The sequence below is a fragment of the Molothrus aeneus genome, chromosome 19, assembly GCF_037042795.1.
Source record: "Molothrus aeneus isolate 106 chromosome 19, BPBGC_Maene_1.0, whole genome shotgun sequence".
Lineage (NCBI taxonomy): Eukaryota > Metazoa > Chordata > Aves > Passeriformes > Icteridae > Molothrus > Molothrus aeneus.
This window is the reverse complement of record NC_089664.1, coordinates 6,469,655-6,484,497: the sequence shown is the minus strand read 5'-3', so window position 1 is coordinate 6,484,497 and position 14,843 is coordinate 6,469,655. Positions and strand designations below refer to the sequence as shown.

The 14,843-nt window shown below is 42.9% G+C and overlaps 1 protein-coding gene across 28 annotated transcripts in view; it reads left to right on the top strand.

Moving 5' to 3' along the window:
• Positions 1-14,843, top strand: part of FNBP1 (formin binding protein 1) — a 94,622-nt gene that overhangs the window by 55,282 nt on the left and 24,497 nt on the right. For all 28 annotated transcript variants that reach the window (XM_066562774.1, XM_066562790.1, XM_066562798.1 and 25 more), the window contains exons 7-9: positions 8,426-8,554; positions 10,250-10,396; positions 13,814-14,011. In XM_066562774.1, coding sequence (XP_066418871.1) covers positions 8,426-8,554; positions 10,250-10,396; positions 13,814-14,011 — 474 coding nt within the window. The remainder of the gene's footprint in view (positions 1-8,425; positions 8,555-10,249; positions 10,397-13,813; positions 14,012-14,843) is intronic.

Sequence of the window (14,843 nt, the reverse complement as noted above, 5' to 3'; positions counted from 1 at the left end):
GCACAAAGCACAGAGTCTGTCCCCCTCCTTACCCATAGGAGACACATTTAGCATAGCTTGGGGTAGCTGAACCATGAGCAAAGTCTGACAGAATGCAGGTGTCGAAATCCTGCCAGCTGGGAACTGGGATTAGCTGATCTTTCTTGTGCTCAGCAGTGCTCTCAGGTGGGAACTGCAGCTCCAGCCTCTGGACTGCCTTGCTGGGGGACACAAACCCCTCCCCTGGGGGCTGACACATCCTTGCAGTGAGGGGTGTGAGAAGCTCTGGAGGGCTCTGGAGACGTCTCAGGTGGGTGTTTCAGCAGTCAGGTCACAGGGAAGGCAGGTGCAGTCACTGACACCCCCAGACTAACCTGGAGCAACTCCAGCTCAGGGCTCTGCTGTTGCCATATCCCCCTGAGGTTTGGTCAGCAAAGTCTGTCAGCAGTGAACTTCACCCTGACCCAGGTTGTGGGTGTTTGCCTTCTGCAGACTGTAACTACTTTACAGGCCTAATTTTCCAGGAGATGCCAGCTCATCTGCTCTGTGATGGTGAGACTTGGATCCCTTCCCTCTCCTGTCTATATCAAGGCACTCCGTGAGTGTACCAGTGTTGTAGGAAATGCAGTGCCATGCAAAGGTGGTGTTGCAAGGTGGAGAAGACTGACAGTGCTTGTGTTATTAATACTGCACTGAGTGGTCCCAGAGGCTTTGCTTTTCCCATTCTCTGCTGTGAATTTGTAGAGATACAGCAGCAGCATCAAGGTGAACATGCAGATGAGGTGTGCCAGGCCCAGTCCTGAGCATGGTGCAGGCCTGGCCTGTGCAGTTCTTGTTGGAGAGTTTGACACTGCAGAGGATTTCCCCTGTGTGGTGGTGAGTTTTTTGTATGTTGAGTAGGCAGCTGCTTCTTTTTTGCTCCACAAATGGAACTGGCTAAATTTCTGTGTCTTTGCTTGTGAACTGTGTCAGATTTCTCATCAATTCAAATGCTGGGTAATTGTGATTTAATGTTATTTCTCTGGGTTTTGCAGACCCCAGTCTCCTTCCTGAACTGCTTCCTTCCTAAAGGATGATGCAGTGTGTGAACTCAGGGAGTCCCTCAGGAGAGCAATTTGCATTTCTGGAAGAGTAAGCCTTGTTTACAACCTGCCATCCCAGCCTCTCCATGCAGAGCAGCTGTTTCCCTTTTGGAATCATGACTAATTTAAGAGGGTCGATTTCTGCTCAATAGAGAGTTAATGACTCCAGCAGGAGTGTCTGGGGAACTTCATAAATCTCCATATGTACCCTATACATACCCTGTGCTTGGTGGTAAGAGATCAAAGAGCAGATCCTGAGCCACTTTTAGTGTAAGGCAAGGAAATCCAACTGAACTCAAATTTCCTTTTAGCAGTGCTCCCCTGCAGCAATGCTCTACGTGGCAATTTGAGTGAGTATTGTAACAATACAACTCTTTTGGGAGGTGATTGCTGAAGAGAAGAAAAGGAGTGTGAAGGGGAGGTTTAAGAATATCTTCTGAATTGAACAACTGCAGTTTGAATCACCAGTGCAATAGAACTGGTGTTCTAAACTAATGCAAAGCAATTATTTCATGCTGTACAGTTGGAAAGCTTCTTTACAGTCATTCTTTTTCTGTCAAAACATTGGAATAAATCTTTTCACCTGCGTGAGAAGGCCTCAGAATTTAGCTAATTTCATTTGTAAGCTGTTCAGTTCCAGTGAATCATAGAATACCAGGTTGGAAGGGAATTGAAGGATTGTCTGGCCCAGTGTTCCTTGGCAAAAGCACAGTCTAGACAAGATGGCCCCAAACCCTTTTCACTGAATTGTGCCCCATGTTGGGGATTCCACCATTTCCCTGGGGAGATTATTCCAATGGCTCATTGTTCTCACTGTGAAAAATTGTCCCCTGGTGTCCATTTGGGGTCTCCCCAGGGGTGACTTGTTCCCATTACCCTTTGTCTTTTCCCTGTGACTCCTTGTACAGTCTCCATCCTCCCTGTATGACCCTTCAAACCCTGGGACACAGTGACAAGGTACCCTAAGCCTTCATTCTCAGGCTGACCTAACCCAGGTCTCTCAGCCTTTCCTCACATAACAGCTTCCCTGGGCTGGAGCATCTCTATGGCCTTTCTGGACCTCCTCTTATACTCTGTCCAGGTATTTTTTTTCTAAAGTGGGGACCACTGGACACAATATTCCAGCTGTGGCCTGACAAATGCTGAGAGGAGGAGGACAATGACTTTATCTCTGCTGGGAAAGCCCTTGTTGCTGCAGCTCAGCATCACCCTGGTCACTCAGACTTATTCACCTCCCTGAGAGACAAAGTTGTTTATTTTACCCACAAAATTGATCTTCAAGGCTACAGAATTTGTCCTGGTAACTTTTTCAACCCTGACTGTCCCTTCTGTGTTGGCTGTGTTTGTAAATTCTTTCTTGGAGAGAGAGGAGTAGAACCGTGCCCAGTATTCCAAGTATGAGCTAAGCAATCTATTACCCAGTCCTGAAATTTCCATTATTTATATTCAAGAAATAATTTCCATTATTTATATTCAATACCCAGATTTATACATGGCAGAGTTTAATTGCTTATGTAGTACAACTAAACAGACCTCCAGAAATCATTTAAACATTGTGGGCCAGTGCTCCAAATACATCTTTTCTTGTTACCTCCTCCATCAAACCCACATAACCTTCCATCCACAGAGATTATCCTTCTTTTATAATGAATTAGATTTGCTGGGTGTTTGCAGGGATTCACAGTTCAGTCATCCAGAGAGTTTGGTTATTTAGTATTCATGACATGAGAATGGCAGTGCAAGGAGAGGAACTTTTGAGTCTGAGGCACAGTTATTCCCCAGGGCCTTGGAGCAGTGTGCTGAGAGGTGCTGCTGTGCTGCTCTTCTTAATTAATTTAGTCCATCTCTCTTGTTAGAGCTTCAGCAGGACTGGGTTGTTTGGGGATATCTTTTGTTAGTGTGAGTTTCTGAATTCTGGCAGAATTGTGTGTAGTGAGACTGCTCTAGATAACAATTCCTGAGATGTGGTGAGGAAGATTTTCCATCCTCTGTCAGTGGTTTGCTCATTTGTATATTATATTCAGCCAAAGGATTTCAGGGACCCACAGAGTCTCAGATTTTTCCTCCACCTCTTCAAATGTTAAAAGAAAGGATTTTTCTTTTTGTTTCTTTTCCTGCTGTTATTTTGCACCCCCCATTCTGCTTTTTTTTTTTTCTTTCGGGAAAGCAAATTTCCAATCCTTTCTCTTCTTGCCAGTTCAGAGAGACCCAACTGGTTATTGCAAAATAGTAAAGAGTGGAGCTTGACTTGGAGGCTCTGTAAATCCAAGCCTGGAGCCTTGGCCCTGTTTTGGAGTGTGGGGCAGGATGCCCCCTGTTAATAACGACCCTGCCCACGCTGCCAGTGCTGCTCTCCTGGTGCCCAGGTCACAGGAGGGAGGGCCAGAGCCTGGAGCTGAAAAATCTGGGAGCAATAGAAAGCATTCCTGCAATTGGGGAAGTGTTTCTGAGTCTGCCTTTATCATTAAGCTATTTTAAAAGGATTGGGTAGTTGAGGGGCGGGGGCAGGGGGTGATTTTTTTTTTTTTTTTTTTTGTGTTTGCAATTTAGTCTGATCTTGGATTTGCCAAAGCCAGATCTGTTTTGGCAGGCAGTGGCCTGGCAGTGATGCATCTCACATGCTGTCTGAGTTTGAGAGAAAAGAGGGGGTGCAGAATGGGAGAAAAGAATTAAGAAACAAAGTGACACCAAAGTTTTGACTGGAAACTCTGCCATTCTGGACAAGAGCAACTGCTGAGGAGTTGAACTGTTCCACTTAGTGTGGACCAGCTGAATAACAGCCAAAGTTTTTTTCTGCCCTTTTCAGTTATTCATATCACTCCCACCATAACAGCCCTGAGGAGCTGCATTTTTTGTCTGTGTAAACCCAGAAGACAGTGTGTCTATTGACCCTTCTGCTGTTTCTGGAATGTGTCTCAGAAAATTGTTCTCAGCAAAATATCCTCATTCTTTCCTGTATTGGAGACCAAAATGGCAGAAAATATACTGGATTCTAAAAAAATTATCCCATACTTCATCACAAGTTGCATTTCCTATCAAAGGAGGCTTGGGGGAGAAGGTAAATGGAACAATATAAATGAAAGTATTTAATTCTCTAAGAGCCTTCATGTAAAGTGTAGCAGTTTGCAAAAGATTTTTTACACTTTCAGGGTTGACCGTGCCCATCATCAAGTGTCCATATTCCCTTTCTCTGTTCAATTTTCCTGTTCAAAGGCATAAAGTATTAGGACAGATTTAATTCACACCAATATATAAAGCTTTACTAGTGCTGCACGTTTGCAAGGATTATGGATAAATTCCCTTGTCTGTCATTCTTTGGTCTCATTCTGCTGTGCACTGATTGCTGAAGTTGCATCTTATTGATGAACTTATTGGTTTCAAGCAGGTGATAAGAAGGCTCACACTTAATATATCTCTCTAACATGAGTTATTTCAAAGGTTTGCAGGTCTAACTTTCTTCTAATTTCTTATTTTAAAAGGCAAAGAAATACCCCCATAAATACTTAATTAGATTTCAGTGCATCAGTGTCCTACCCTGGCATCTCTGAGCTCCTGGTAGAGTCATTTATCCAAACCAACTCATTGTTATTTTGGGAGTCTGGTTTCTGCAACTCATTGGTTGAGAAGAAAATCTGCAGGAAATGTAGTTAAAATCATCTTGAGAGAACAATGTTTGTGCTCTTCCCACCACCTTAAGAGACAGATGCCACAGTGTGTGTTGACAGCTCATATGGCCTTTGAATTTAGGGTTTTTCACCTAAGGTGGGTGTGCTGTTGAGGCCCGATTTTTTTAAAGAATATTTTTAAAGTACTGAAGACAGCCACAGAAATCAGCACTTTTCAAGTTAATACTACTCTGCAGTTAGCTACTGTCCTGCATTCTTGCCCATCAAGCAGCAAGGCTGTCTAAAGAAAGGGGAAAAGATTGGGTTTGATTCTATTTAATGGCAGTTCTGCCATAGATTCTGAGAGAGAAGCTCACCTGTAATAAAGCTCACGTGCTGCAGGTGAGCGGATACTGCTTCAGTCTGTCAGAGCTGCACTCCTTTAGCTGGAGTGCTCTCTCAGAGCTGCAGAAACACTCCCCTGCTGTGGCTGCTCAGCTCTGATTGCAGGTGCAAGGGCAGCCCAAAGTTCACCTGTCTGCTCCCTGCAAGGCTGTAGGTGCTGCAGCTCCTGGGCTCTTCATTTTGGGGAGCACTTTTCTGGATGAGACCAGCAGTGGCATTTGGGACCTTTTGGTTTTGGTGCTGCCTCATGAACTCAGACAGGAGCTGCCTTAACAAACCCAGACTTTGGGGAGGAAGCAATGCCTGTATGCACTGTGCACCATTATTTTGGGGCAAAAAACTGTTACAAAGGTGTCTGGGGTGGGAGATGTGTGGAATCTGTGCATCTTTTGCAGTGCCAGACATTTGGAAGCAGAACACTGCTGTTCTCCCCACAAACCCCTCAGGTGTACATACCCCTTTTGCTTTTCTGCAGTGCTGAATGGTGACCTCATTCTTTTTTCCTTTGAAGAGGGGAGTTTCTGCTGCATTCAGAGTCCCTGGCTCTGACATCTCTTACAACTGAGCAATCTGTCGGCCTGGAGAGGTGGATTCTATTTCACATATGGGGCTGGAAACTGAGCTCTTGTTCACTCATCCCTGCCCAGTTAAAGGAGAGAATGTGTTGACTGAAAGTTGCATCCCAGTATTGTTCTGTATCTGAAGTCATTGTCTGGTTTTCCAGACCCCAATTATTCCAAAGCCTTTCCTCCTGGAAATACTGTTCAGAGCAAATCTTTTAGCATTAACTCTAAGAAGCCCCCAAAAAACCTTCTCTGGAGCTGTTTGCATGCACAAGTGAGCAGCAAAGAAGCAAAACTTCATTTTCTGTAAAGCCCGGCTATAAATTACTCCTGAAATAGCTCCTGTGACTCTCTGCAGTTCTGGGCTACTGCATCCATTACTCTGAATGTGAAACTTAACATCATTGACTTGTTTTTATCATTCTGTGCTTCATCAGAGTGCAGGAGTCTCACTATAAGGTACAATTCTGGTAATACTGGAAGTGGTGATGTTAGAGGAAGTGACATACTGAAATGAAGTAATAAAAAATTCTAGATTTTAGAAAAATCTATTTATTTTCAGATCCAAATACCTCATTGGAAAGATATTTAAACAGTTTGAAGCTTGCCAAATGCATTAAATGGCCAAGAGAAACAAAGCATCACTAGGGCTCTCATACAAAAAGTTCTGGCTTTGGAATGCACCCAATTTTATTTACTCATCTGCTGCCCCCTCTTATTTGGGGCCAGTTAAGATAATTTTGGAAACTGAGTGTCTACTCTTGTATACATTTAGCTCAGAGTTACTTTGTCATATCCAGCCAATGAGTTTGAAAATGAACTCTGAGGACTTTAATGCTTGCTGGGTCTGCCTGGAAATGTGTAATAATGGATTTCTTGTTTTTCTGCTTCAACAGTAGAGTCAAGGGACAAATTCCTGAGTTGCATTATTTAAAATTATTTTTAAAAAAAGAGAGGGAGAGACAGCTGTATGAGTGGGAGTGGGGCTGGTGTAAAGTCAGCTCAGACAATGGGTTCCTCTTAGGTAGATGAGGAGAATGGGCCTCAGAAATGGATATTGATCTGCAGCAGCTGGGATGTGAGGAAGGGGTTGGGAGATGAGTGTGAGCCACTCTTACAGCTGCTTCCTTTGTTTTCCTGGTAAATTTGTATTTGTGGCACAAGGATATATTGTTTTCCACTTGTATTTAATGTAGCTGCATGTAAGTGTGTGGATGGTAAAGTTTAATAAACTTTATAGCACTTGGGCAGGGAAATGATTGATGTGGCTTCTTGGAATTTGATTGCAGGAGGTGAATTTTCTGGAATTAGGCACTCATCCTTTGGACAGCTAAAACTCCTGGGAACAGGCAAAGTTGAATATATGTCTTTTATTGGATTCACTTATTTGGTTATACTCACATTCTTCTCCATTTGATGCTACTGTTTCATCTCCTGTGATGCACTTAGTGCCCAGTATCTCCTCATTCTGCTTGAATTATTTCTGGAGAAAGAATGTGAAGGGGATCTGTGAAATTTCTACAATCGACTGCAGAAGCAATATCTGAATTGAAGTGAAATAAATTATTAGGTGAGATGTGCAAACCTGACAAATGTGGAGGAAGGCTACTTCTTTACAAACTGAGATTTGAAACCTCCTGGCAGAATTTGTTGCCTTCCTTCCAGTTATGATTACAGAAATGTTCCATGATTTGGTATTCCATGGATTTCTTGTCAGGAAACTATTGTCTGCTTGGAACAGTTCAAAGAATAACCCTGTTTTGAACTGGTTTTAATGGGAACCCACTTAAAATATGCTAAAATTCTTTGTTGTGTTGTATCCCCTGAAACATGGTTTTTAAAATAGCATTTCTCTGCCTTGTCTGAAGGAATTATTCAGAAATTCAGCAGCAGAGCTCCAGCAGGGAGGGGGAGCTTCAGTGCAGGGAAGACATAGGGAATTTTGGAAGGGAAAGAAGAGCTGCTGTGTGAAGGCCAAAGGCAAGGAAGGAAAAGGCATCTAAACCAAACAGATGGGAGAGGCAGTAAGGGAAGAATATTGGGCAGTGAAACAGATAACAGAAGGCCTTGGGAACAGCACTGTAAGGGGAGGAATCTGAAAACATGGAAGGGTCACTTGGGGACAAATTATTCTAGGGAAAGAAGTGAGATTAATTGCCCAGTGCTCTGCTATGTTGGGTAGCAAAGCAAATCATCTGTGTGGGTAAAAATAGGAAGGGAGGCATCTCAGCTGCTGCTCAGGCTCCTCTTTCCTTGTGTGCTTCATGCCAGGGCTGTGTGAGGAGTGGAGAAAGGGCTCTGCAGGGCACACAGTTAAGAGGTTTTGTCATGGTTATGTTGGCTAAAATGACAAAAAAACTGTTGGGTTTTTTTCCCACTTCCCTTTCCCCAGAAAACCCTGCTCACCAACAGGGAAGCAGCTCATTAGAGGAAAGCATCAGGTGCCACCCAGCAGGGCACAGGGGGAGCAAGAAATGAGTCCATGAATGTGCTGGGAAGGTGCCTGTCCCGTGGGCAGGTGGAGGAACCAAGTTCTTTTTGGTGTTTGATGTGCAGTTCAACCAGAGGTTGCTCATGGAATGCAAAATGGTTCATGAAGCAGCACATTGTAACCCCAGAAAGGAGCAGCAGCACTGCCCACACTGCAGCTTGAATGCTTCACACAAGAGGAGTCAGCCAAAAACTGGTGTTCAGAGTCTCATCAGGTTCCTGGGTAGTGAGATAAGGAGTACCACAGTGCAATTGCTTTCCATGTAGCCTAAATTATAAATTTCTTTTGGTATTTCTTCAGGCAAGACAGCAAGCCCAGCTAAGACATCAGATGGCAGAAGACAGCAAAGCTGAATATTCTTCCACCCTACAGAAGTTCAACAGTGAGCAGCATGAGCATTATTACACACACATACCAAACATCTTCCAGGTAAGGAAGGGCACTGGCAGGGCTCTAGAGTAGCCCATAATCCTGTGACAAGAATATATTGCTCATCACCTCAATTCTATAACCCTGACTTTTAACGTTGGGTGGTTTTTTTGGTCACTCTTAGCAAATTTTACATGCAATCTGCCACCCTGAGAGATGGTAGGATAAATGATTCCTTTCTCTCAAATTAGATATGAGGGGATCAATAGCACACAAGGAAGGTGACGTTGAAGTGTCGTGACAGATGAGGACAGCCTTTGGAATCCTCACAATCTGTCTCTGTTCAGCTCCTGTGTCTGTGCAGCTGGGGATGAGGGAGAGCATCACTGGCATTGTTGGGGCAGGAGGCAGCTGGGCATTGTTGCATCTGTGAAGTCCAGCAGCCCTTTAAAACCTGTGTTCAAACCAGGTTGCACAGATGGTTAAATGGGAACCACAAGAATTCTGCAGCAGTGAGTCCAAAGGGTTTTAAGGAAGCCACTGATTGTGTCTTAGGGTGCCTAAGGACAGGCTGCAGAGGAAGAATAAAAAAGCCATCAGATTCATTCTGAGTGAAGATCTGAGTTTGTGCTTGAATGAGTGAATTGAGATTAATGTAGTAGAACAGAACTTCTAAATGACTGTTCCCTTGTAATGGGTCATGAGCATCAGAAGTGGAAAATGCAACCTTTTCAAGGGAGGACATGTCACATGCTTGTCACCAGATGAACAGGAGCTGATATTTGCGTGGCAAACACGCACTTCTCACCCACTGCTGAAACTTGTGGGCTAAATGGCCACCTCCTCTTTTGCCTCATGGTATTTCAAACCAGTGCCTTGAGATAAACTGTTCCTGGAATCCAGCAAAGGCTGGAGCTGAGGAAGGGCTCTCTGATCTGTAGGTGAGCATGGTCAAGTCCTGCAGATGTGCCCTCTTCCCTGTCAGTGCACTAGTGACCTCCAGGGCTTGCTTTAAATGTTGAAATAAATTGGTTTGTAAAGAATTGATGTTGCTTGTGGATCAGTCAAGGCCAAGGGGATTTTTGACTGCTCCTGCTGCCCAGTGAAACAGGCTGCTCCTGTTCATGCCCTTCTGTATCCTGCTCATGGAATTATGCCACATTCAGTTTCCCTCCTGGTAGAGGAGGGAGGTCCTGGAGCTGAATCCACTGAGCAGTGAGGAGCTGTGCTGTGAACAACACAGGATGTTTTTATTGTGCATTAATATGTCAATACATGATGCACTGTGAACAAAACATGACATACAGCACTCCCTAAACACCAGAAATTACCTTCTAGGGGAAAGAAGGGGAGATATCAAGATCTTTGGTTGGAGTCTACAGTGGAATGAAAATGAGGTTGTTGTGAACATGCACAGAAAATGAAAGAATTTGTTGCAGAAATTCTTTTAAAAGCCTTAGGAACCATCCTTACAAAAGTCTAAAGCTGGAGTTTGACAAATCAGCATTTTTTGACATAAAAAGTTAATTGAAAAATTTCCAGTAATAGTAAAAGAGATTACTTTAAGAATGACATTTTGATGTGTGAGGGAACAGTACCACTTGGTGCCTTCCTGAGAACCGCTGTCCTAGTTTGTTCTTAAAAATATATTTAATCCTTAAGTTTTAAAGCAGTTGATGTAAGCTGGAGAGGAAAATTGGGTGAAACTGTGAAGTTAATCTTGATGTTTGACCTGAATGAAATGTAATATTTTAGAAAATACAAGAGATGGAGGAAAGAAGAATCGTGAGGATAGGGGAATCCATGAAAACCTTTGCAGAAGTCGACCGCCAAGTGATCCCCATCATTGGGAAGTGTCTGGATGAGATAACAAAGGCTGCAGAATCAGTGGATCACAAGAATGTAAGTGTTGCATTGTTGATTGTTAATTTAGTACTGGTCTCAGATTCATGGAGACTGAAATCCTGAGCCCAGGCTCAGCACAAGAGCTTTGCAGTCACGGAATTAAACCAAAGAACAGCTTCTTGTCCCAGGCTGCTTTGTCTGAGGCAGGATGTGCTCAGATTATTCCCCAAATCTACTTAACATCCAGAAATGCCTGCAATACTTTTTAATTATTTTGGTTTTTATTAAGGAATATTCTCTCATTTTATTAGGATAATTACTTTTTGAAATATTGCATTTTAAAAGCAGGCATTAGCATGTGTTGTTAGACATAATTTCAAATACTTAATCACCAATTCTTATAAAGGTGGTTTCTATGTCTCATAAACAGAAAACTGTCTGTTTCAGAAATGCCTTAATTCCAGTTAGCTTTATAATAATGAAAGTATTTAAAGTATTGGCAATAGGAACTATCACAAAATCTTTCTGTAAAATATTTCTTTGCAGGTTTGAGGTTTGCTGGCAACCTATAAATGAGCAAATCTTGATGTCTGAGCATCATTTTCCTTCACAGGATGCAAAGAAACCTCTCTGTCGGAAAAGCTGATAAAGATTTCAGTTGAGCTTCCTGATGTACAGTAACCGCAAGGCCAAATGTGTTTTTTGTTTTGTTTGCAGAGTGATCTGCTCCCTTCCTACATGAAGCCTCTGTTCTTCCAGCCTTTCACATTAGTGCTTCAAATGCTGACAGCAAGTGTCTTGCTGCCTGTTTGAATTTCCCATACATGTTTTTCACTGCAATCTTTTCTGAGCTGTTCAGTGCCTTGAGCCATGAACTGGCATCATAACCCTGAGGCTGAAGTTTTGAAATTAATCCTCTGCTCTCTGTTCAGCAATTGATCTCACAGAGAGCAGCATAGGAAACTCAGGGATCTGAGATCGACTCTGAGTGGGAAAAGGGGGAATTGGGGCAGCAATTCCCATATTAGAACAACATACCCTGCTTGAGGTCCAGCTTTTGGTGCTGCATGGTGAAATCATGCTGGGGAGATTCATATCTCAGCCTACACTCTGCCCAAGTCTTCTTAGCAAAACATGCATAAAATTAAGCTGGGTGTTGGAATCAGGGTGAATTTTATATTCTCTTGCTCACAAATAAGCCCATGATGGCTCATACACAAGTGTGACATGGGAAAATGATGGCTTTGAGCATTGATAACTGAGTTTACCAGGATGTCCTGTAAACACTGTGCTGACAAAAATGTATTTAACCAAAATAGTTATAACTGAGCAGCTGCAGAGGGTTTAGTCTGTCCTATCTGGAAACAGTTATGTTCATAAAGAGTTCTTTCTCCTTAAATATCTTCAAGGCTTTTTTTATCTCTGGAGCAGTAATTTCTAACTGTGTTGATTATAATGAAAGTGCTGGATTGAGTATTAAACATGCAACTGTGTAAATAGGATTGCTTTATGCCCTCACTGCACTGCAGAATTCCTGTTAATGCCCATAGAAACTGCCTGGACTTAGCAGGGAATACTGGTTTGCTGTTATAGTGTCTCTAAGTCAGTTTTAAATTTTTTTTTTTTCCATTTCCCCTTTCTAACCACTTGAACAACACAAAGGTCGTGTGGCAAGTGGGAGCTGTGGTGGCTGCCAGGTGAACCTGTGCAGAACCTGATTCAGAGGGCTCTAACAGCAGATAAAATGAATTTGTTATGGGCTTGGAGTTCCTGTTATGACATTATCTCTGTGATATATGGAGCATGCTGCTTATTTTTAGCTCCATTGTAGTGGAATAATGTTTTGAATAAATGGAAGGAACACTGTAAAATTCAGAAGGGAAAAAGGGAAAAGCTCCATGCATAGGATAAAATACCGGTGGAATATTCAATATAACCTAGTGTTATCTCTTAGAATCAGAGAATGGTTTGGGTGGAAGGAACCTTAAAGCCCATCCAGTTCCACCCTCTGCCATGGGCAGGGACACCTTCCACTATTCCAGGCTGCTCCAAGCCCTTTCCAGCCTGGCCTGGAACACTTCTAAGGAGAGGGAATCCACAGACTCCAGGCTCTTGTAGTCTCTCCATCTTTCCTGTAGGCTCCCCTTAGGTGCTGGAAGGCAGCAGCTGAGTCACTCCAAAGCTTCTTTTCCAGGCTGAACAACCCCAATTCTCTCAGCTTTTCCCACTCTTTCCCCCTCTTCTCTAATCCTTCTTCATCTTCCTTTCATGTCTATCATTAAAAATATCTTCAAGTCTAGATCTGAGGAAGTTTTAATGTCAAACAAGGAAGGGATAATGGAAAGTGTTGTTCTACCTCCCTAAACCTCGTGCAGGAATTTCATGGTGCCACCTGATAGATTGTGAGGATCTTAAATCCATGTGAATCTTGACAATCCCATGAAGACTTTTGCAAAGCTTTTCCTGTATCTGTATTTTGCTCACTGGAGCCTGGCCTCTGGATATGTTTACATCCCAGCAGATTTCTCCTGAACAGCATTTTACCTAGAGCCATTACAGAACCTGTGAAATGCCTTCAAAGCAACAAGTTCTTTTTATGTAACAGGGCAGTGATGCTCTTCTCTAGAGAATAATAAGATATTTGTGTGCCAAGGCACAGCATCTCTAGAGATCTTGGACTACATCTGTTAGAGTATAACATAATCTCTCTTCCCAAGAAAACAAGTAGATAAGAAGTCTATTAGGATATTTTTTTCCTGAGTCCATTAGATTTAAATGCATTTGGCAAGCTGAGGTCTGACTTTGATCTTATGTATAATTAATTTTGTTTGTAGACTTGAGTAGGAAGAATGCTATGGATTAGTTTGCCTTTGATTTTTTTTTTTTTCCTTTGCCTTTTGTCCAAAACAGAAGAGCAAAGCCATTGTACACAATCTACAGCCAGTTTGTGGCTGACTTAGATCCCTCCTAGCAGTGCCAAAAGGGAATTTGGCTTCAGTGGCTCCCACACCAGGGCCCAGGGCTGCTGGTGTGACCTTGGACTGCTCAGATGTTGTGTAAAGCTCATGAAACATTTACAGCCATTTACTCTCACTAAATTCACAACCAACTTGTTGACTTGTGGCAGAGTGATCACCTAAGAGCTCTGCTTTATAGGAGTCTTTATAGGGATTTTCCTCTGATTTACTAACAGCTGTATTCCCAGCAAATCTGTACCTTAAATCTTTGTTATGAAACACTGACTGAAGTGTGATTTGCTTTTCTAGTCAGTAAAGTTCACAAGCTCTTACTCCTTTCCAGCAGAAGGAGTTAGATCCTTACTCTGCACTGATCCTGGGCTCTGGAAGGGGATTCAAACCCAGGAATGAGCCTGGTCACTCCCAGGGTTGGTCTTGTTCTGCCTTAAAGTGCCAGCAATCTGATGTCAAGCCTCCCCTGAGATGTTCACACCTGTGTTGGTCTGTCCCATTCCAGGATTCCCAGATGGTAATAGAAGCCTTTAAATCAGGGTTCGAGCCTCCGGGAGACGTCGACTTTGAGGATTTCACGCAGCCCATGAAGAGGACAGTGTCTGAATCCAGCCTTTCCAACTCCAGAGGGGATGGGAAGTCAGAGCCCAAGTTTGGTAGCAAATCCAAGGGCAAGTTATGGCCATTCATCAAGAAAAATAAGGTACTGATTTGTAAACTTGAGCTTGGTGCTAATCTGTGATTTGTCAATAACCTGTGTCTTGTCTAGTAATCTTGGCAAGTTTAGTTTTTTTAAAGAGAAGTTTGGATTCAGAAAGTTAATAACTGATGTCTTAATATGGTGTTTTGTTGTAGTCTTTGGTTACTTAAGTTTCTTTAAAACTTTAATTATTTTTTTCTTGTATAATTTCGTTAATTATGTTGCAGTTTTTAAATTAATTTAACTTAAGTTGTCACGTCTCTGCCATGGTCCATTTCTGTTCCTAACTCAGAGAAGGAGTTGTAAACCACTTACCTAGTGCCATGTGTGCCAACTAACCTTGTTTCCTGTGGGAAGCTTCAGTGTGGCATTACTGTTTTGACACTCCTCAAACTCTCCTTGGCTTTCCATTTGCGTGGTCTTTCCAGTCTGTGCACTGGGGTCAGCAGGTGGGTGGCTGGGAGCAGGGAATTGCTGGGATTCACTCTGAAGCACAACTAATGGAGCAGAACTAACTGAGCAGTTGACTGTTTAAAAGACCATATTAACTTATGTACCCATTAAACCTTTTTCATCCCACTGTCATACTTTACACCATAATGCATGGCAGCATTTATCTGGGGTTACCAGGACGTGTCAGGGGGACTGGACTCAATCAGGTTTCAGTAACACTGATGGAAGCCCAGAATAGCTTTGTATTTTTGACCCCACTCTTGCTCTGACCCTTTGCCAAACCACTTAAATTTGAGTTTTAAAGGGGTTCTCAAGTTTCCTGTAGTGCTGGTGTGGGAGAGGACTTGCTGTCTGGTGCTTACATCAGTGTAGCCAGAATAAA